Here is a 24,336-nt window from a genome sequence, read left to right on the forward strand (position 1 = left end):
GTTCTGTGACCCAATACATTCCAATGTCGTGTTTTCTACATTTATTTCCCTTGCGTCATTCGCATTTAAACCTATTTTACTACATTTGTCATTTATTTCATCATAACTAATATTCATATCCTTTTCGTTTCTACCTATGGCAGGGTGTTCAATAATATTCGCCGCTTGATGCGAACATGATACACTCTGACGTAACCCATTATCATTATAATTAATTTTTCCAGTTTTTTCTGCTAAGGGGAATTCAACTATATCCTCACTTAATCTATTCCTACTGGCTATATTCCCATCAACTACATTTTCATTAATTATACTCCCATTGACTAGAGTGACTATACACTCATCAATTATTTGCTCCCCACTAACCATTAAAATACTCTTAGTATCTGTTTCACCTAACATATTTTCCCCAATTACATTGCTATCCATTTTCAAGCTTTCTTCACCTAATACTTTATTATTCCCAACTATACCTAATTCTTTTTCATTTTTTAAAATATCATTTTTCCCATTTTGCTTACCATTTCTACTTAAAACATCATCATCATCATCATTATCATTTATCAAAAGAACATTATTACCCATATCTATCACCGTGTGATTTTCAGTAAGGAATTTTTCCCCCAAAATACCATCTTCCTGCATTATACAATTGTTACCTACTAAATTAAATTCTGTGTATATTTCCTTATTATTAATTATTATCGGAATAACTATAGTACCATAAGTTGGTATAATTTTTTCATGAATTCCCTTAAGATAGACTTTATTCAATTCGTTAACCATAATATCATCTTTTACCGTGCTAATTTTTAAAATATTAATCTGAGAGCCAGTATCGACTAGCAATTGAAAATTATCGTTTTTGCTAGCGTTACTATTACAAAAAATATGTTTATTAATCATTGTCGTTCGAGTGATTCTGAAACAGTCTGCGATTCCACGGCTATTTGTCTGACGACGCGCGCCCCGTGGTTCGCGGTCGGTTCTAGAAAATTTTCTGTTTTAATCGCGGCGCCTCCCATATTTGCACGTTTCGCGTCATTTTCCCTTTTATAGCAAACAGACTCCCCGTGCCCGATTTTGCCACAATAATTACAAACCATGGGACCCGCATTATTCGAATTAAAATTTCCCGATTGATAATTAGTATTTTGCCTATTTTGCTGAGGTGGAGGTCTATTATTATCATTGCCATTGTTAGTGTTTAATCTACAATTATAGGATAAATGACCTACTTGATTGCAAATCCTGCAACGTCTATTATCTACATTAGGACGATTACCATTAAAATTGTTACCCCGATTATTATTATTATTGCCATTATTCCTTGGTGACTGAAAACTCCTATTCCCGTTGTTGTTTTGACCCGTATTAAAATTATTCCCTGAGTTTTGCGATTTAAACATATCCTGTACCCCTCTGTAAGTGATCAAGTCCTTTTCAGCTAGGACTGCGGTTTGCATAGCACTATCAAGTGTAAGAGGATTTTTAGTTTTAACTTCAAATTTAAGTTGATCATTTAACCCATTAATATAACTAACCAGAGCCTGTGTTTTTACATTTTCGTTTATAATTTTCGCGTCTTCCTTCGATTTTCCTGCAGCTAAAGCGTTACATAATTTTTGATAAACTTCATCTACCCGTTCATTATAACTATTAACTGTTTCATTTTTGTTCATTCTTATTATATTTAATTGAATTTGTAAGTTAGCCGCTGCAAAAGGTGTTTCAAACGCGTCAAGCAATGATTTTTTCAACTCCTCCCAAGATGCCAAAGTTTTATATTTAGTACAATTAAACGCACGGCCCGTAAGCTTGGTGCTTATAACCATTTTTAACAAAAGCGGTATTTGATCGGCACTAACTGAATTAATTATTGCCTCACATGCATTTAAAAATTGATAAATATCCGTTTCACCGGAATATTTAGGAGTTAAATGTAACGCGTCAGTTAAACTTAACGTGGGAGTTGAAGACATCATTGATTGATTAGTTTCTATTTCTGGTGTATTAGCCGTAGCTGTTGTGTTAATTTCTTTTACCTTAGATTTTGTTTTCCAACTGGTTGTAGTTCAACATGCACTACACCTCGTGTACTCCTAGTGAGTCGCCTATCTGCTTCCCTAAATGTTCTGTTTAAAAGGTCTATCGGGTCAGTTTCAGATTCCTGATTAATAATAATAGAACTACCGTTACTTTCGTCTAAATTAATCAAATTAATTTCATCAGATTCTAACGTAACTTCAGATAAATCTAATTCTACCTTAACATGAGAAGTGCCTAACTGCTTATTATTACTCATACAATCAACTTAATTAACTTATCTTATATTCTTATATTATAGATTACTCACAATAGAGCGTTCATGATGAGTCGTCTGGTCGTGTTGAAGATCAAGAAGGCTGGAACTCTTCAATTGGTCTTCGGTGTGATGTTGAAATCAGTCCCGCTTTTGACAATCGTACCGCATCTGCGCCAGTGTAAAGTTCCTCGCAAGTTCGTGGCCTTTGAGTACTTGTACACAAAAGGTTGAAGATGGTATTGAAGGTTTTAAAAATGAAAAGAAACTCTCAAAGACAAAAATAAAGTAAGTATTTTGTAATTTCAACGTGTATAAGTTTAGTGTACAAAACAGTAATCGTGAATGTTATTGTTGCAGGTATCAAAATACGCAGCCAAAACACTTCTGAGGATCGCATGGCGAGGCGGCTCGTATTTACGTCAAATGGCCGTCCGATCGTCGTGGAAGGAGTCGTCCTTTGGCGGCTCGTTGACCTCTCCCAAGTGGTGCAATGGCCAATCCTCGAGTCCGGGTTGCGGGTGAATGGCTGAGCTGTTCGTTGTTAATTGTGGAACATTGTCGGATAGTTGATTTATTAAAATGGCTTATTCGTGTGTTTTTACAATCTCTTTTTGTACAAAGTATATGATTTCTATAGTGTATAAATAAATCGGTTTTTACAATTTATAATTGGAGTTTACAATTTATGCCATGGTTTTTACCCTTTGGCTAGGTACAGAGTACACGATTTCTTATAGTTGTATGAATACATTGGTTATTACAATTTATAATAGGATTTTACAATTTATTACGTTGTTTTACCCTTTGGGCTACAAAGTAGAGAAAAACCCATTTAGGTCGTGCATTATTAACGTTCGAGGAGAAATCGGTTATTTAGTTAGTTGTAGCAACCCATTACACCTTCCTTCCAAAAAGGAGGTATATTGTACATCCGTAAACGATATACCTTCTTCATCATTGATTACGTGTTTGTGTATCATTACATAACATTGAAAATTACATTCGAGTCTAGATCTATGAACTTGTCAACATTTATTGTGTTTTAAATAAAAACATTGATATTAAATATCCATAATCAATGTGAATACCAAGATGGAGTTTTGCTCAAGTGACAAGTCTATAAAACCTTAAACCTTACTTATAAAATGTATGCACATCAAATATCAAAATTAAAGGTACTTATAATAATAATATGTTATTTAAAATAAATATTATTATATTTTGAATTATGCTTGATGATATTTTAATTAAAACTTTTATTTTTTCAGTATTATGTCTTTGTTCTGAGAAACTTATAAATGTGTAGTTTTGTGTTTTAACATATTGGTATCTGAATTCAAAGAAAAAATATAAAATTTTTTATGAAAAAATTGAATCTTCAATCATCGTTTACTGAATCAATAATAGGTAAGATAATGTATTTATTGATATAGGTGTATTGTATAAGTACATTTTTTTATTAGAAAAATATAATTAATCTTTTTTTATTATTCATGAACATATAAAATGTTTTTACATAATACATTTTTTGGATTACTTATGTTTATCATACTTAATATGTTTAATTATAATGCGTTACCTAAAACTTAACGTTTAACTTAAAAATTATCATACTTGTATAATTATAAAAAATATATGTGTATACTGATATTTGTTGCTTAACCATATGATTATTTAAGTATCTAAGAAACTTATTTAATTTATTTTAATTATATGTTTCAGTATGTTCAATATTAATATGGACTATCTCAACTTAAATTGATATTTGTTATTGTCTACAACTACACTTCTACCAACGTCAAATTTGGTGTATTATATTATTGTAGTCAATCAGTCTAAACTAATTCCATCAATACATTGTCGAATGTTGTGGTATTCAATTTTCAGTAAATTTATAGGTGTTTTATTTTAAGGTAAAATATATAAGATCATCAGCTTGCAATAATTTAGTTAATTTCTATGAATTCATCACTAACAATTTATTATTATTATTATTTTTTTTTTTAGTTACTGTGGCACACTATTGCAGATAACGGTTTTCCATTAAGTCAGTAAGAAGAATAAGATGGATTCACAAGTTCAAATCAAATATTAGACAACTATATATATTTATTTATTCAGCTAAAAATGTAATTCAATAAAATAATTTAAAAGTACTTTATCATTTTAAAAGTGACATAAAGTTTTTAAACTCTAAGTATTTAAACACACATATACTTAACATATTTATAATTATTAATGAACGGGCCGGGGGCGGACAATAGTAGGCCACTTACCCGGTTACCAACTACTTTACACTTACCGATCAGTGCTGTGTGGGTAGTGGGGTAAATAGTCTCACTGGAAGTGTGAGGGATCGCCTACACAAGACCAGTGAGCTATGTGGTGCAAAAGTGTGTTTAGTGTGTATAGTGTGGATGTGTAGGAAACTTAAAACTATAACTAAAAACTAAATAAATAAAACTCAAACTCGATGATAATAACAATAATAATAATATTCAATAAAATGCTATAACAAATGGTAATAAATAAATAATTAGCCCTTTTGGCTCAAGATACAATTGTGAATAAAATTCACAAACACAAATAAATAATTAGTATAAAAAAAAGATTGGTAAACTAAAAAGAAATTAATTGCCCTTTTGGCACAATAATAAATTAATCTGGTCTGTGAATAATAATCACCAGGCTTTGATTGTCAAATCTTTGTATTAACCGCCTGACAACAGTTTCGTAATTGGCGTCACTAACAGGAATTGAGCGCACTAAATCCAATGCTGATCCTTCTAAACACGAACGCAGATAGAAGAACTTTTGAGCAACTGAGTATGCGTCATCATTGTGCACCATAGCTTTAAAGACGTCATAAAAGGACGACCACTTTTGAATATCGCCGTCAAACTTGGGTAAAGGAATTGGCGCTAATTGAACTCGAGCCGGAACGTATGTGCCACCGTACGATTGATTGTGGCCCGTTGTATTTAATCCCTTTTCTTGATTGATAATTTCTTGGATTTGTGATCGTATTGCAAAATATTCACTTTCAAATCTATCCCTTTCCAACTCAGCTTCTTCAGTGTCATCAGAATCAATAAGTTCAATTTCGCATTGAATACCATCAAACTTACGATTTATTTGAGGAAGCTCTTCCTGTCTGAACTCCAGTAGTGATAAAGCTTGTTCGGATGGATCGAATTTTGAAATAAATGTTCGAACGCGCGTAAGTGAAGCTTTAACAACGCCTCGTTTTCGTTTTAATTCTGTCAACAGTTTTTGTGCGTTTTCGTCTAGTACCATTTTGATGAATTAGAACGAAGCAGAATAATATCGAAAAACACAGATTTTAAATACCAAATAAGACAAAAAAATAATATAAAATAATAACGAAATTGAAGTACCCAAATTGGTTAGTTACTCAGTCTCAAATTAAATCACTCAATTTTACTATTACTTTTTTATTTACTAAAGAAATTTAATTAAAAACACTATTAAATTTGGTAACGCGTTTCCAAGAGTTTACTAAAATTCACAAAATAACTCAATAGAAATGATTCAACACACAAAATAAAATTCAAAATTGAACAACAAAACACAGAACACTAGAACGGTATAAAAAATAAAAAATATCACGTCGAGGTCACCAAAATGAACGGGCCGGGGGCGGACAATAGTAGGCCACTTACCCGGTTACCAACTACTTTACACTTACCGATCAGTGCTGTGTGGGTAGTGGGGTAAATAGTCTCACTGGAAGTGTGAGGGATCGCCTACACAAGACCAGTGAGCTATGTGGTGCAAAAGTGTGTTTAGTGTGTATAGTGTGGATGTGTAGGAAACTTAAAACTATAACTAAAAACTAAATAAATAAAACTCAAACTCGATGATAATAACAATAATAATAATATTCAATAAAATGCTATAACAAATGGTAATAAATAAATAATTAGCCCTTTTGGCTCAAGATACAATTGTGAATAAAATTCACAAACACAAATAAATAATTAGTATAAAAAAAAGATTGGTAAACTAAAAAGAAATTAATTGCCCTTTTGGCACAATAATAAATTAATCTGGTCTGTGAATAATAATTCACAAACACAAATAAATAATTAGTATAAAAAAAAGATTGGTAAACTAAAAAGAAATTAATTGCCCTTTTGGCACAATAATAAATTAATCTGGTCTGTGAATAATAATTCACAAACACAAATAAATAATTAATATAGTAATGACTAGATTAAAAGGTAAGGTTAAGTGAGTGCTTAAAGCTTATGACGTTAAAAGTATTTTGATAACTAAGGTGGTTATTAGAACAACAAAAATTATTCACAAATACAAATATTGACTAGATTGAACCCTTATGGCTAACTAGCAATATAGAAGGTACGATTAACCTTATGTCTATCGCCCTAACTTGTATTTAGTAAATGAGATCAAAATATGTTCTAATAATTCACAGTAGTTAACTAAAATACAAATAAAACAAACTCAATAAAATATGGTATAAATAAAAGGTACTCACAAACCGAAGAACTGCAAACCGCTGGCCAGGGCTGCTACCTAAACCTAAATAATACTAGACACAAAGTAAAGTGAACAACAAAACAAAAATATTAAAATAGTTTTTTTTGTCCTTATGACAACTCAATAATGCCCTTATGGCTTAAAAATACAATAAAAAACAATCTTTTGTCCTTAAGACAATAATAATAAAAAATCACAGTGCCCTTATGGCTTAAAAATACTATAATAACACTTAAAACTAAAAAACACTGAAGAAAAACACACAAAAAAGTCTAGATTAATATTATACTTTAAATTCAAGAATGCAACAAGTGCACTACTAACACTGGTAATACGGGCGTGGCACATTTGTTTACATAGTATAACCCGGTGCGTATATGTGTGTGTGTGTGTGTGTGTGAACAGCTGACCGGTAGTAATGCCAGTATAGATCGTGCGGAGTAAGGCGGAGTGGTGTGGACGGCCGCGACAACCAAGATAAGAGGGCATCTGTATCATTGGCGATAACCGGCATAGAATTGCGCTCCATTACCTGTTATAGCCTCAACATCCTCCCCCCGTTGAAACCTTAAGTTTCAACCACAATACTATTCATCTTGGTTGTCTTCTGACTCGATTGGCAGTCGACAGAGTTTTACGGCGGGCCGACGGAGTTCATTATTATTGGCAGTTTTTAATGTGACTACTCGAACTGTGCCATCTTTCCCTGGGTGTAGTTGCACTACTCGTCCTAGCTTCCACTTTGTTGGTGGAGTACAGTCCTCTTTTATAATAACCACGTCTCCAACTACTAGGTCCTTTTTCTGGTAAGTCCACTTGCCTCGCACCTGAAGTTGTGGTAGATATTCGGCATGCCATCGCCTCCAGAAGCTTTGCATTAAGCCTTGCACAAAGCGCCAACGACGTAGATGTTGAACGTCCTCTTCGGGTATGTTCGCTTCTGGTGGTATCATCATTGGGCCACCAATTAAGAAATGAGCTGGGGTGATTGCTTCCGCTTCTGAAGGGTCACTGTTAAGCGGTGTCATAGGCCGCGAGTTAACGCACGCTTCCACCTGGCACAACAACGTGGTTAACTCTCCTAAAGTTAGACGAGCATCCTTTATCACGCGTGTTAAGTGGAACTTTGTCGTCTTTACTGCGCTCTCCCACAAACCACCGAAATGAGGGGCGGATGGTGGGTTGAAATGCCACTCTACTCCCTCTTTTGCCATCTTGTCGTCGATACCAGCTAAAAAAGGACTTAGCTCTTTTTGTGCTCCCACAAAATTCGTGCCGTTGTCGCTGTAGATTTTAGTGCACTTGCCTCGACGTGCCATGAACCGTCGCAGGCTAGCAATAAATGCACTACTCGTGAGATCTTCCACAGGCTCTAAGTGGACAGCTCTTGTAGAGAAGCAAACGTACACTGCGATCCATGCTTTCCTGCCACTTACTCGGCGTACTCCACTTCTAATGATGAGCGGTCCCGCAAAATCTACGCCACTTATAGCAAACGGCCTACTGCACTGAACTCGATCCCGTGGTAATGGAGCCATAATTGGTTGTAGCATAGTTGGCTTGACGCGTATGCACCTTACACACTTATGCGCCACGGAGCGTGCCATCACCCGGCCTCTTAATGGCCAATAGCGCCTTCTCATTTCAGCCAGCATGCTTTGAGGACCACCGTGCAGCAATTCCTTGTGTGTATACTCCATTAACAATCGAGTTACCTTGTGGCTAGGTGGTAAGACAATAGGGTGTCTCTGCGTATCAGGTATGTTGGCATTCTTCAACCGTCCTCCTACCAGAATGAGTCCATCCTTCAAAAATGGGTGCAAACATCTTAGCTTACTCCGAGTCGGCAACTCCTTACCGTTTTGTAGCGCTCGAAGTTCCTCCGGAAAAGCCTCTGTCTGAACTCTTCTCAATATTGAAGACTCGGCTCTTCGCAACTCACTCACCGTTAGATAACTGGTTTCATGAACAACCTTTGAGAATCGCGGCCATTGATAGTCGATGAAGCGCCAGAGCCAAGCGGTTGCTCTTTTTAATCGGCTCCACTCCGAATGATGTTGTAGCATGTCCATTTCTGGCACTATCATGCCAGTTAAAGCTAACCGAATTGTTCGCAGTTCAGGCACGTCGTCCTCTGCCATCCTTACGTTTGCGATACGTGGCCAACCACTCTCGTCTTCCGAAAGCCAGCTCGGGCCCGTCCACCATATGTTGTTGTCGACTAAGTCCTGTGGCCTTAGACCTCTAGAGACAACGTCTGCAGGATTCTCATCGGTTCTCACATGTCGCCATTGCTCCGCAGTCGATACCTCAAGTATTTGAACGACTCTGTTAGCCACGTATGTCTTTAATCTACTAGAATCACTATTCAGCCAACCGAGTACAATCATGGAATCTGTCCAGAGTTTAAATGATTGCACCTCTATTTTCCATGACTCTGCAACCTTGTATGCTAATTGCACTAACAGTACTGCTCCATTTAGCTCCAATCTAGGAATAGTCACTCCTTTAAGTGGAGCAACTCGAGTCTTTGAACACAAAAGCTGTGCATGCCATTTCCCGTCATAGCCTAATGAACGAACATAAATGCAGGCACCATAGGCTTCCATAGATGCGTCACAGAATCCATGTAACTCAACTAAGGCGTTAGCATTGTAAATACATTTTCGGGGAATAGATAATTCCTTAAGCTTTTCTAACTCAGAGTAATAAAGGCGCCATCGTTTTTGCAATTCCTCTTGAAGTGGCGAATCCCAGTCAACCTTCAGCTGCCATAGTTGTTTGAGAAATATTTTTCCTTTAACGAGGACTGGTGAGAGAAACCCTAGAGGATCAAATATCCTATTTAACTGAGATAACAGTGTCCGCTTAGTTAGTTTAGTATCTCTAGAAATGGCAATTATATTGAATCGGAAGTCATCAATGAATGGTTTCCAACCCAGCCCTAATGATTTGACAGTATCATCATCGCTAATATCCAGTGTGAAAAGTGGGTCTTGTTCATTTTTTCCAATACCTTTTAACACGGACTCTGAGTTAGAACACCACTTACGCAATGGCATTTTTGCAGAATCCAGTATTGTGCTTACTTCTTGCTGCAATTGGAGACATTCTGCTTCAGTATCACAGCCAGTCATTAAGTCGTCCATGTAGAAGTCTTGTCTTATGACACTTGATGCTCTGGGATACGTTTGCTCATTTTGTTCTGCAAGACTGATAAGGCATTGGGTGGATAAAAATGAGGCAGGTGTTGTCCCATACGTGACAGTAGTTAAACGATAGGTCTGAAGAGTCTTACTGGGATCCGCTCTCCATAAAATTCGTTGTAGGTCCCAGTCTTGCTCTGAGATTTCAATCTGTCTGAACATCTTTTCAATGTCTGATGTTATCACGTATTGATATTTCCTAAAACGGGCCAAAATAGCAAATAACTCTTCTTGCACTGTTGGACCACGCTTAAGTACATCATTTAAAGATAACCCGGAAGAACTGTTTGCTGAAGCGTCAAACACTACGCGAAGTTTTGTTGTTAAACTGGATGTCTTCAGCACTGCATGGTGTGGTAAATAGTATGATCTGTCCGGGATTGTTGTTTCATTAGATACGCATTTCATGTGTCCCATATCCAAATATTCTTGCATGAACTTGATGTATTCCGTGCGCAAATGCTGATCGCGTTGCAGTCGTCTTTCAACACTAAAGAACCGTGATGTCGCCATTGTTATACTGTTTCCCAATTTATGCACGGTTTCCTTGACCGGTAAACGAAGAACGAAACGTCCATTTTCGTTTCGCATGGCAGTTTCGTGGTAATGCTGAACAGTCTCTGTCTCCTCTAAACTCTTCAAGTTTGACTTAGATGTCTGACCATAACCTGAATCCTCTCTTAGCAGTAATGCCTTCCAATCTTCTTCAAGGGCTTCACCCACAGAGTTGATCCCTAATAAACAAGTGGCCTCTAATTCACCAGTTACTACCCATCCAAATTGGCTCTCTTGCAAGCACAAGGCTGCAGGCAGAAGCATCCGTCGCTCAGTGCCCAAAATATCAAAGAATATGCCACCGCCTATCAGAAGATCAACTGCCCGATGTTTGTCAAAATCTGGATCTGCCAGTTGTGGAATCAGCTCTGATGGTATGTTCCATCCTCCCTGAGGTTCAGCACATGATTGTAACGCGGAGACAATATTTGGTAATACATAACAAAGTAGGTCCACTTCATAATCACTTACTCGAGATGACACCTTAATATTTATGGACGATGCTGCTTGGACTTGCTTTGCGCCTATTCCACTTATTGGTAAACAGGTCTTTCTTGCCGGTAATTGTAGCAAGGTTGCCAATCTTTTAGATATGAAATTAATTTGTGAGCCACTGTCGAGTATAACTCGACATTGGCATTTATTTCCAAATTTGTCAAGAACTATAATGACAGCGGTAGCAAGAAAAACATGAGCTCGGCCATCACCAGCTAAGAGTGCAGTGCTTTGATTTGGAGAGGAAACCGTACCATCGTCCGCCTTAGGCTTGGCCACATCTTCGGGCTTTTCAAAATGCAACAATGTGTTATGGCTTCGTTTGCAATAACGACAAGTATAAATTGACTTGCATGCATTAGATAAGTGTCTAGGTGATAGGCAATTGAAACAGAGTGATTCTTTTCGCACGAATGAGAGACGCTCAGCTAATGAAAATCCCTTGAACTTGTCACAAAAATACAGCTTGTGATTTCCAGAACAGCAATGACATGATTCTGTTGCACTGGAAACTACCAAGGACCTTTTTGGCACCAAATTGCTCTTCTTAACGTTGGAGATCGTTGACGCTCCCCCCGTAGGCTTAGATCGGGTCCTTGAAGCTTCTAATGCGACACATCGACTAGCAAGAAATGTTTCGAGGTCCGAATATTTTGGCAATTTAGTGTTTTTCTGGTGCAGCAGCCATGAATGGGCGGTCCCCTTATCCAAACGGCTAGTTACAATTAATATCAACCATGCGTCCCAATGCTCAACTGGTTGATTTAACGCCTTAAGAGCTGCAACCTGAGTACATACACAGGAGTATAATTCGTTTATTGTCTCAGAGGATGCTTCTTCGACTTGAGGACAGTCGAGTATGGACTGAATATGTGACTGTATCACCAGGCTTTGATTGTCAAATCTTTGTATTAACCGCCTGACAACAGTTTCGTAATTGGCGTCACTAACAGGAATTGAGCGCACTAAATCCAATGCTGATCCTTCTAAACACGAACGCAGATAGAAGAACTTTTGAGCAACTGAGTATGCGTCATCATTGTGCACCATAGCTTTAAAGACGTCATAAAAGGACGACCACTTTTGAATATCGCCGTCAAACTTGGGTAAAGGAATTGGCGCTAATTGAACTCGAGCCGGAACGTATGTGCCACCGTACGATTGATTGTGGCCCGTTGTATTTAATCCCTTTTCTTGATTGATAATTTCTTGGATTTGTGATCGTATTGCAAAATATTCACTTTCAAATCTATCCCTTTCCAACTCAGCTTCTTCAGTGTCATCAGAATCAATAAGTTCAATTTCGCATTGAATACCATCAAACTTACGATTTATTTGAGGAAGCTCTTCCTGTCTGAACTCCAGTAGTGATAAAGCTTGTTCGGATGGATCGAATTTTGAAATAAATGTTCGAACGCGCGTAAGTGAAGCTTTAACAACGCCTCGTTTTCGTTTTAATTCTGTCAACAGTTTTTGTGCGTTTTCGTCTAGTACCATTTTGATGAATTAGAACGAAGCAGAATAATATCGAAAAACACAGATTTTAAATACCAAATAAGACAAAAAAATAATATAAAATAATAACGAAATTGAAGTACCCAAATTGGTTAGTTACTCAGTCTCAAATTAAATCACTCAATTTTACTATTACTTTTTTATTTACTAAAGAAATTTAATTAAAAACACTATTAAATTTGGTAACGCGTTTCCAAGAGTTTACTAAAATTCACAAAATAACTCAATAGAAATGATTCAACACACAAAATAAAATTCAAAATTGAACAACAAAACACAGAACACTAGAACGGTATAAAAAATAAAAAATATCACGTCGAGGTCACCAAAATGAACGGGCCGGGGGCGGACAATAGTAGGCCACTTACCCGGTTACCAACTACTTTACACTTACCGATCAGTGCTGTGTGGGTAGTGGGGTAAATAGTCTCACTGGAAGTGTGAGGGATCGCCTACACAAGACCAGTGAGCTATGTGGTGCAAAAGTGTGTTTAGTGTGTATAGTGTGGATGTGTAGGAAACTTAAAACTATAACTAAAAACTAAATAAATAAAACTCAAACTCGATGATAATAACAATAATAATAATATTCAATAAAATGCTATAACAAATGGTAATAAATAAATAATTAGCCCTTTTGGCTCAAGATACAATTGTGAATAAAATTCACAAACACAAATAAATAATTAGTATAAAAAAAAGATTGGTAAACTAAAAAGAAATTAATTGCCCTTTTGGCACAATAATAAATTAATCTGGTCTGTGAATAATAATTCACAAACACAAATAAATAATTAGTATAAAAAAAAGATTGGTAAACTAAAAAGAAATTAATTGCCCTTTTGGCACAATAATAAATTAATCTGGTCTGTGAATAATAATTCACAAACACAAATAAATAATTAATATAGTAATGACTAGATTAAAAGGTAAGGTTAAGTGAGTGCTTAAAGCTTATGACGTTAAAAGTATTTTGATAACTAAGGTGGTTATTAGAACAACAAAAATTATTCACAAATACAAATATTGACTAGATTGAACCCTTATGGCTAACTAGCAATATAGAAGGTACGATTAACCTTATGTCTATCGCCCTAACTTGTATTTAGTAAATGAGATCAAAATATGTTCTAATAATTCACAGTAGTTAACTAAAATACAAATAAAACAAACTCAATAAAATATGGTATAAATAAAAGGTACTCACAAACCGAAGAACTGCAAACCGCTGGCCAGGGCTGCTACCTAAACCTAAATAATACTAGACACAAAGTAAAGTGAACAACAAAACAAAAATATTAAAATAGTTTTTTTTGTCCTTATGACAACTCAATAATGCCCTTATGGCTTAAAAATACAATAATAAACAATTTTTTGTCCTTATGACAACTCAATAATGCCCTTATGGCTTAAAAATACAATAAAAAACAATCTTTTGTCCTTAAGACAATAATAATAAAAAATCACAGTGCCCTTATGGCTTAAAAATACTATAATAACACTTAAAACTAAAAAACACTGAAGAAAAACACACAAAAAAGTCTAGATTAATATTATACTTTAAATTCAAGAATGCAACAAGTGCACTACTAACACTGGTAATACGGGCGTGGCACATTTGTTTACATAGTATAACCCGGTGCGTATATGTGTGTGTGTGTGTGTGTGTGAACAGCTGACCGGTAGTAATGCCAGTATAGATCGTGCGGAGTAAGGCGGAGTGGTGTGGACGGCCGCGACAACCAAGATAAGAGGGCATCTGTATCATTGGCGATAACCGGCATAGAATTGCGCTCCATTACCTGTTATAGCCTCAACAATTAAACATTATTTATTAATTATTAATGATGAATTCTTTATTTAATATTAATTTAATCTAAAATGCTGCTGAGAATGTTAATATTTCTAAAATATGTTATTGTCTTAATCCAAATCTTGAAATTATTTTCATGATGGCATAGTTTTGGCATTAGCTATTACAGAATTTATTGACAATTTTCTAGTGGTTTACGATTAAGTTTTTATAAGTAATAAAGTAAATAAAATTATAAAACACAAAATAGAAAGAAAAAAAAATGTTAACTATTGGATTAAGTGTAAAAAAGTAAATTGAATGAATATACTTATAAATATTTTTTAACTTAAATATGTAAATGGAGATGGATTTCTTCTAGTGGGAAATCATCAAACAAACTTTACCGCCCTAGGTAACTTCCTATAACTACATCACTATATACAGCAATATGTTGTACCTCTATTATTTACAAGTTAATTATAGATATGTTAATTTTATTTAGTCTTAGTTTTTTAATATGATTTAGCAAATAAAAATGTTTATTCGTATCTTATAAGCGTATTATTTATCTTGTTACTTGTTTTTTTATTTTACTATTATCATAATAAACATAACATAATATAGTATTTAAATGTTTGTTAGTAATATTATTATTGAATTTTATGCTTATGACTGTTAAAAAAGCCGTACAAAAACAAACAAAATTGTACTTTATCATTCACTCTAAATTTTTGGTTATACCTCGTACAACGAGAAAAACAACCATTTATTAAATAAGAAACATACTTTTACTGTTCATATGAACACATTAAGATAAGTAAGAATAGTCAATACTATGAAATATATACAGTATAGGCTTAAGGTGGTAATATAATAAAGAGTTAATAAATAAATACAGCTTTTAATAATTAAAAATACTGAACTAGAAATAGTTAAAATTGACGGGTTACAACTTTAAATTATAAAAATGAAAATTTATTTTAGTGCACAAGTATTGGATGAACGTATTTATCATGGAATCCTTTGTTATCTAAACATTTTAATAAGCACAATAGATGCCTTATAAAGATGTTGTTTGACATCTTATGTACCTATCATAAACCAGTTCGAACAAAAATGCTAAAATAGTTTCTGTACATATTAAATTTAGTTTTTGTTTATTTCTGTATATATTCTGTACATATTATCTATTAACTGTATGTAATACAATATTATACTAAAAAAACAAAAAATTAAATGTTATTTATTAGTTTTTTTAAAAATATTTTCACTAACAGAATTAATAATTTGACTAGTTAAGACACCAGTACAAGTAATACTTATTAAGACCAAGACGCTAAATATTTAAAGTAAAAACCAAGACGCTAAATAACCATAATAATTGAAAAATTAGAATAATGAACTTTTTGATTAGTTTTCAAGTAGTCGTATTTTTATAATAATTTGTTCTGTGTTGATATTAATCTACGCTAGTAACGAATTGTTTTGGTAGAACCACGGTATATACTCTATATAAGACCGTGATTAGACCACGGTAACCTATGGTTGAAATTGAAAAAAAACTATTTACTAGGGCTTATAATATTGTTTGTTAACAGCAGCTAATGCCTAATATTCAATACGTACAGGTACACCGCACCGCTAGGAACACTACAGAAAAAACAGATAAGAAGACATTACCCATATAATATTGTTATAGATTTATTATTAGTTCGTTTTCATTGTGACCGACGACCGTCAACTATTAACTTTAATCTACAACCGTATCGTTAATCAATCTTATTTTGTGAAACGTGAGATCCGGCGATAAACGATTTTTTTCTTTAGCTGTAAAACTTATAAAAGCATCTCATATAAGCTAATATTATAATATTGTAGTACAAAGCTATAACTTTAAAAGTACTTGTCTGATTTAGCTAGTTTTTACGCCTAAAATTAAATTTAAAAAAAATAAACACGATCATCAAAAAAAAATTGGGGGTTACCATTTAAAAATCTAAAGTTGATATGGTTTTAACGCATAAGGGATGGTGTTAAAATTTTGAAAAATACATTAAATTTGTCCCACCTAATAACTATAATAGTACAAAAAAAAAAAATTAAAAAAGTCTAATATCTTCTAAGATATTGAGTAGTCCATAGTTAACCAATCACCCGGTATATTACAATTAGAGGAGGAGTGGCCGAGTGGGTAAGGTGGCAGTGTGTTAGCGCTTACTGTCGCCGGTTTGACACCCGGTCACAGGCACTCCGTTTGCTGGGCGAGCAATCGTCCGGTAAAAAGGAACCGCCATCCCCCTCCTCCGGTGACGGATTGACGACCCGTCCCGGAAGCGAATTCGTCAAGAAACCATCTTGATGGCAGCATTGGGCCTTAAAAGGCCCGCTAAGCTTGATGGTTTTATATATTACAATTAACTAAAAAGTGTTCTACTTATTGAAACCTACTCCTAGTTTTCCGTTACAAATGTTGGTCGTTTACGGTGTTTTGTACGCGGTCATCCGACCGGTGCACTACAGTGATAATTATTATGATTATTGCGTTTGATTTTGGAAATTGGGCGCCAAAACCAAAATAGGACTCCGACCGGTCATACTACTTATTATGTAGACGATTTGAGGGGAAAAAATGAAAAAAAATTTTTCTGTCGCCAACTAATTTTGGAATAATTGAGTTAAATTAAAAAAAATAAACTCCAGTACCTCAATAAACTACAGCACCGACTAAAACGACCCAAGGGCACCGGTCTCACTACTTTTCGGTTTACCCAAGGCGGTTGTGAATCACAACACGTGTTGGCAATATAGTAACGTTTACCGAAACCGGAGACCTCCGGTTTGACGGATTGACTTGTAAGTATACCGTCTTGAAAAATAATTGACTTGAGCGACGATTGACGGCGGGTGAGCACACCGCGGCACACGTGATCCAATAACACATAATATATTTTGTCAGCCAGACACCGCGCAGACTTATATGTAGACCTGTGTATATAGTTCCAAGTATATAAGTACTTGCACAAGACCGGTGACGTGTTAACGTATACAACGATTTGTTTTTAAAAAATCGATCAGCACATAAAAAAACACCACGACGTCGTCGTGTCGGCGATGATAGCGTATAATCCTCTAAACAATATTTCCTTATAATAATATTACTATGACGTATCTTAGGACAATCTTAAGATCATGGGCCGTCGCGTACTACCGCACAGCTGAAAGAATATTGTGACCCACACTGCAAAAGCGAGTACTTTGGGTAAACAACGATTTAAAAAGTTGTTGTAACAAATCGAGTTTCGTTTGCATAGAGTTGTTTTCTATTCAAATCTTTACTACTAACCTAACCGCCACCACGTGGTATAGGTAGGGTTAAGCGGGACAAATGTAAAAGCGTTTTTTTCAAATGTCAGTAAAAGTATTGAGTTAAAAGTAATTGTCGACGGTATCTAAAAATAGCTTCACTACATATGTTCTGTTGTATAACGGTATTAATAAAAAAGATCCGATAACATGCGATATTTCTACAAAATATATTTGCATAAAAAAACAAACTAGTAAACTTGTGAAACACAAAATCATTTTATGATTGTATAAGTGTTGTATATGTGTATAAGACGGGTTACGCACCATGGCTGTGGTGTACAGCTACTTGGAGTATATACAATTATTTTGTACAAAAATAATATAAGTTATGTGAAAATTGTTAATGTATGATAACATTATATGATATGTGAACGTTTCAAATGAATAACGATATAAATTACAATGACACTGACGATTATCCATACTAGAAACAGCGGCAGAAATACCATGATGGTCAGTAGTTTCAGGAACAGTGCATAAGAAGTCAATATAAGTATCAAAGGTGCAATAGCCGTGAGTAAGAGTACCAGTATGACAATACTAGCAAAAATCAGCACAATAGCTACTGCACTGACCACAACTCCGTAACACACCTTTGCGAATAGGCCTTTGCCCATTTCTCGGATGCCAGTCAGAAAGGTCGTTCCAACAACCTGTTAAATAGATTTAAAGAATACAGCGATAGAGTAAAATTCAACAATTAATTTTAAACTTACAAGTTCTGGTCGGTGGGGTAGGTATATAACTGTTAAAAACAAAATAATATGTAAATTTCTATGAGAAGTTTATTACCTGTGTGTCGACCTGCAGGATCGGCAAATTTGGTTTTCCAAATTCAATAAGTGAAGTTCTGTCAAGGTTTTTGACTTCGGGCAACACTATGCCAAAACCCGGGTAGGAAATCATATGTGCACTGCAGTGTAAATGGCGGCTGTCCATCGTCAAATTCCAAATGACTTGTTCTTCCTTATATAACTTTTTGAGAGAGGTATTTTATATTTTAATAGATTTCGGAGAAACTTTTAAGCACAAAATATTTAAATTTCTATGAGAAGTTTATTACCCGTGTGTCGACCTGCAGGATCGGCAAATTTGGTTTTCCAAATTCAATAAGTGAAGTTCTGTCAAGGTTTTTGACTTCGGGCAACACCATGCTAAAACCCCGGTAGGAAATCATATGTGCACTGCAGTGCAAATGGCGGCTGTCCATCGTCAAATTCCAAATGACTTTATCTAGTCCTGACTGGCACGTTGTTCCAATCAACACAACGACCATCAACACAAAAACAGTAAAATACAGTTTAAACATATTGTATTAGCTGTAAGAAATTCTTTGAAACAGGAAAAATTAGCAAAAACAGTTTGGAGAAATATGTTGTTTTACACTGAAAGGGTGCGGTGAAACAAATGTAATATTAACATCAATAATAACAGTTACTATACAAACAAGCCGTTTTAATACATATGTACCTATATTAAGAGTATTTGCCAGCATATAAATAAGTATATAATGTTATTTAAACAACACATGTGCTACTTTTTCTCTTTTGAGTGCCGTATTCGTATATGTTAGACTTATCTTTTAAGACTAATTTCCAACTCATAAATTCTAAAATTGCGCATTGTTTTATTTTATAAAATATTATTTTACACCGATTCCTTATAACTATAGGTATATTGTAGGAAAATGTATTTATTATTTTATCGGGTGAGCCCAGCATTGGTTCACTCTAAAAATAATTGTAATTTTTTAGTTTTTATTTTTCTAAACATTTTTTACTACAATATTGAACAATATTTAAATTTTTATCTTTTTTTGGCATTTTCTAGAGCTTTATCGACCTTTAAAACTATATATTTATTTAGTTAACTATACAGGGCGATCCAACTAACGTAAAACGCTGATTTTCTCGGAAAATATGAATATTTTGAAAAAACATGTTTTCCTATTCTCTTATGTATAAGTCATACTTCATTTTTCAATGCTTTGAACATTAGTATTTTCATCCCTTATACGATTAAAAGGGTCTAAGTTCACGTTTTAAAATGGCAACATATGTTTTTAATTCCATAAATTTGCAGGCGAAAAATTTAAAAATATGTTATCGTTTGAATTATTAGTTTTTATCCATCTAGTCGTTAGCTATGACTTTGTAAAGATATTACATTTTCTCCTAAATATTGTTATATTTCTTTTGTTTTTCAAAGACCGGGAGCCAATAAAGTACTTATTTATGATCGCATTGTCCGATAGATGAGTATACATATAACCAAACACAATAAAATGTTTTGTGATATTTTGGTTGATCAACGATTCATATTTATTGATTACCGACTTTTCTAACACACCGTCATGACAGGTAGGTTGACGGACCTATATTGACAGCGGCTAACGAATGGCTATTTAACCACAACAATCAAAAACCGAGTTGGGGGTAGTTCTTCCAAAAAATGATAACGTGTGATAAAAAATAAATGTTACATAACCATCAAAAACAATGCCTTTAGTTAGGTTCTTATCTTTATTGCAAATTGTAGTTCACGATTAAAGATAATATAGTTGCCCAACGAGCAGACCCCCACATGTATTTTTCAAGTAAGGTACTGTAAATGAATACGGGCCCTTATTATATATTAGTATTTATAATAATTTTAATATAATTTCTAACATTTTATTTTTTATTTTTCATAAGGTACCTAAAATATTTGTTACAGAGCTTATATTGCTTTTATACAACTGTAGACAGTACTACAATTACCGCCACAACTCGTGAGATTTACGGTTGTGGTAAAAACTAATATGCATGCTATGATTGCGGGTTGTTTTGACTTTGGTCCTCGATAAAAAAATTATTATCTTCTAATGCCAAAATAGCACTAGTAGGGCAGGCGGCTGACTTATTAGTTATTTCTTTTATTGTCCCGGATTTTTCCCCTTTTATTTTTTCCAAGAAATGCTTGCACTGAACGTCCTACCCACCTACCGTCCTACCGACGCCAAGTGGCCGACCTCATAAAATAAAAATATTATACATTTCGATTGTTAAACAAAATTATGTATTATAATAAGTATTATGTATTATAGTAAAAAATACAATTATTTATATACCAATATTATATAAAGATATTATAGTGACTGGAGTGGCACGACTCATTATATTTATCTAATTTAAATTAATATATTCTGTTTTTTCCCCGGACCCCCAGAGAGCCCGGGCCCCTAGTACTCACTGCCCCCCCCCCCTTGTGGGAGCCCTATGTATATATATATATATATATGTAAAATTCTCGTGTCCGCATGATATCCCTGACTTATACTATATCCTAAGTATTGGAAAAACGTATAATAATCTAAAAATAACGTTTTTATGCGCCTTAAAAAGTATAAAATAACCCTCCGGTGGTCTTGATAACCAAATAGGACAAGTGAACTAGAAAAACGTGGGGCGAATCTTTCTACTTAGATATTAAAACCTAAGCTTTCATGCAGTGTCGGATTTAACCATTGTGCCGTTTTAAGCACTAAACAAATTGCCGCCTTTTAATATAAATATTTTTCTAGTCAAAAAAATGTTATTAAAGCATACAAATATAGTTGTTTCCTTTATTACTTAAAATTTTATTGATGTAAAATAAAAATATACCGGGTGATTGGTTAACTATGGACCACTCAATATCTTAGAAGATATTAGACTTTTTTAATTATTTTTTTTTTTTGTACTATTATAGTTATTAGGTGGGACAAATTTAATGTATTTTTCAAAATTTTAACACCATCCCTTATGCGTTAAAACCATATCAACTTTAGATTTTTAAATGGTAACCCCCAATTTTTTTTTGATGATCGTGTTTATTATTTTTTAATTTAATTTTAGGTGTAAAAACTAGCTAAATCAGACAAGTACTTTTAAAGTTATAGCTTAGTACTACACTATTATAATATTAGCTTATATGAGATGCTTTTATAAGTTTTACAGCTAAAGAAAAAAATCGTTTATCGCCGGATCTCACGTTTCACAAAATAAGATTGATTAACGACACGGTTGTAGATTAAAGTTAATAGTTGACGGTCGTCGGTCACAATGAAAACGAACTAATAATAAATCTATAATAATATTTATATAGGTAATGTCTTTCTATCTGTTTTTTCTGTAGTGTTCCTAGCGGTGCGGTGTACCTGTACGTATTGAATATTAGGCATTAGCTGCTGTTAACAAACAATATTATGAGCCCTAGTAAATAGTTTTTTTTTCAATTTCAACCATAGGTTACCGTGGTCTAATCACGGTCTTATATAGAGTATATACTGTGGTTCTACCAAAACGATTCGTTACTAGTGTAGATCACGATTTAAGATAATATGGTTGCCCAACGAGCCCTGATAATGTGACCGCCAAACTGTCTTCGCTGAGAATTGCTATGTGCAAATCACTCCTAGCGCTTTTAGCGGACAAACCACAAAACCAGCATTACCACTTTTAAGAATATTTAGCTTTTTTTTTTATTGACGCCTACAACCTGTATAACAATCACGATTTAAAATAATTATTATCATCGTTCTTAGTCCTTTAGAGATAATCTGATAATATTTCAGGATCTAAATTTTTAATTGTGTAAATACTAAAGAACAATTTTTCATTATTAGTTTTGTTGTCTTGTTTTATAAAATAAAATAATACAACCCTGTTTATAAATTATTATTATAACAAACACTAGTTGCAACGTTAAATAATATCATTTTTACATTTCTTTGTATAACAAATACACATTTTTTTTAAATTTATTATAATATCAAGTGTTTACTAATTTAGCCAGTTTCTTCTTTGTTTTATTTAATTTTTTGTTTTTCTGGTTATTAATAAATGTGTACTGGCGCATTCTCATTATAATATAATGTGTACATATATCAGTCAAAACATTTTGTTTGTGTGCTGCACATGGAAAGTCAAAGATAATTTTTTGTTTCAAAAAGTCCTCGCAAATCTCCTCAAATGCATTTGGAGAATTGATAAATTGTGATATTGACAACTCCAGAGTTTTTATAATTTTATAAATAATACTATTAGGATGTGTTAGGTATCCTCTACTTTTTGCAATTATTAAATCAGCATTAGTATCATATTCAGTTGTGTTAAGATTTTTTATACTAGAAGCACATAATTGACATTTAGTTTTAACTGTCATGCGTTTGGCATGTATCTATTACAAAAAATAAATGAAATGAAATTAATACAATTTAAAGTAATTGCCTAATTAATTCCTTGTTATAATGATAAAATGTTTACAAACTAACCCAGCTAAATAATATACTATGCAATCAAATACGGAAGAGTCAGAATAGTTGTGCTCTATAAAAATTTCATCTACATCCCAACATCGTTCTTCAGTTGTTATTCAGCTTTTCTTTTAGCTTTTCGATTTTTTCAGATCTAACGGATGAGCTATCATTTAAATTTTTTACATCTCTCAAATCTTCTAACGTAATAATAGGAGTATTATCTAAAATAAATATTTTTTTAATTTTTCACTTTTAAGTATCATGCAATATTTTACATTACCTTCAAAAATCATACAGTTTCCACTTTTTGGAGGTTTTATTAAAGAGTAAAGTGAAAGCATTCTGTATAATTGAAGAAATGATGGACATGATGGGTGGTCATTTGGACCAGCTACTTGTCTCACTATTCCGAAAAATTTCTGAAATATAATATTATTTATTTGTTGTAATAATTTAAAATGATTTCATAGATACTATATTTTAAAATGTGAAATTTAGTAAAATTAAGTAACATTACTTCCAAACAATCTTGATTAAATTTTGATGTCAGTACATAAGAAAAATGTTTTTTTTTAAGTAAGTAATTAACTGCATCTATTGTTGAGGCTATTGTTATTTTTAAACCATCAGCAGTATTTTGTGTTAAAAAATTATCTTTTTCAATTAAATTCTTTGTCAAATTAAATTCCCAACACTTAATCCACTCTAACGTTTGTTTTAACACCTGAAGTTTAATAAATAAAGTAAACATTTTTTAATGGATATTTATACAATTAAAAATAAACCAGTATAACACATGCATCCAGTTCCCAAAAAGACAATTGAAACACACAACACATAATAAAAACCTCTAAGTCTTTGCTATTCTCTCGTATTCCTTCAGCAGGAAATTTTCTGTTTAAGGCATCAAACATATTATTTACTACAATGGTAAATTTGATGGTGTCTTCTGAATCATTGAAGCAATCATACTTTTTCTTTTTATAAAATTCCATTCCATTGGCCACAGACATACTAAACAACTGAAATATAATTAATATTCTATGTATTTTATATATATAACACAAAACAGACAATATTACCTGAGCAGCATATTTTACTTTCATTTTACTTAAGTTATTTAACTCAAAATGGTTTTTTGTTAGTTTTGGGCAAACTTTTAGGAGTGAATGTTCCTCAATTTTAAAAATACTGTGGTAGTGTTCCCACTTAATAATGGCATTATTAGGGTGAATCTAAGAATTTCAGTATTAATGGATATATTTAACCTTTGAAACATGTTATATGATTACATACT

The 24,336-nt window shown here is 33.6% G+C and overlaps 2 protein-coding genes, 1 long non-coding RNA gene and 1 pseudogene across 3 annotated transcripts; 1 reads left to right on the forward strand and 3 right to left on the reverse strand.

Annotated features, from left to right (window-relative positions):
- The first annotated feature begins 3,575 nt into the window (after positions 1-3,575).
- Positions 3,576-4,507, forward strand: LOC126833156 (uncharacterized). Its single transcript, XR_007684898.1, has 3 exons — positions 3,576-3,712; positions 4,028-4,218; positions 4,313-4,507. It is a non-coding gene; the product is annotated as an uncharacterized LOC126833156 (long non-coding RNA).
- A 456-nt stretch (positions 4,508-4,963) lies between these two features.
- Positions 4,964-5,602, reverse strand: LOC126833142 (uncharacterized). The gene has a single exon (XM_050564298.1). The coding sequence runs from the start codon at positions 5,600-5,602 to the stop codon at positions 4,964-4,966; it is 639 nt and encodes a 212-aa protein (XP_050420255.1).
- A 1,814-nt stretch (positions 5,603-7,416) lies between these two features.
- Positions 7,417-12,582, reverse strand: LOC126833143 (uncharacterized). Its single transcript, XM_050564299.1, has one exon. The coding sequence runs from the start codon at positions 12,580-12,582 to the stop codon at positions 7,417-7,419; it is 5,166 nt and encodes a 1,721-aa protein (XP_050420256.1).
- A 2,793-nt stretch (positions 12,583-15,375) lies between these two features.
- Positions 15,376-23,568, reverse strand: LOC126833144 (uncharacterized; annotated as a pseudogene).
- Positions 23,569-24,336: the final 768 nt, after the last annotated feature.

Source organism: Adelges cooleyi, unplaced genomic scaffold, assembly GCF_023614345.1.
Source record: "Adelges cooleyi isolate 19-005CV unplaced genomic scaffold, UGA_ACOO_1.1 ACOO_flye_CR_arks_rails_tigmint_CR_PRNA_191, whole genome shotgun sequence".
Classification (NCBI taxonomy): domain Eukaryota; kingdom Metazoa; phylum Arthropoda; class Insecta; order Hemiptera; family Adelgidae; genus Adelges; species Adelges cooleyi.

Coding starts and splice junctions, on each gene's coding strand:
- LOC126833142 (XM_050564298.1), bottom strand. CDS start 5,602: ATGGTACTAGACGAAAACGCACAAAAACTGTTGACAGAATTAAAACGA.
- LOC126833143 (XM_050564299.1), bottom strand. CDS start 12,582: ATGGTACTAGACGAAAACGCACAAAAACTGTTGACAGAATTAAAACGA.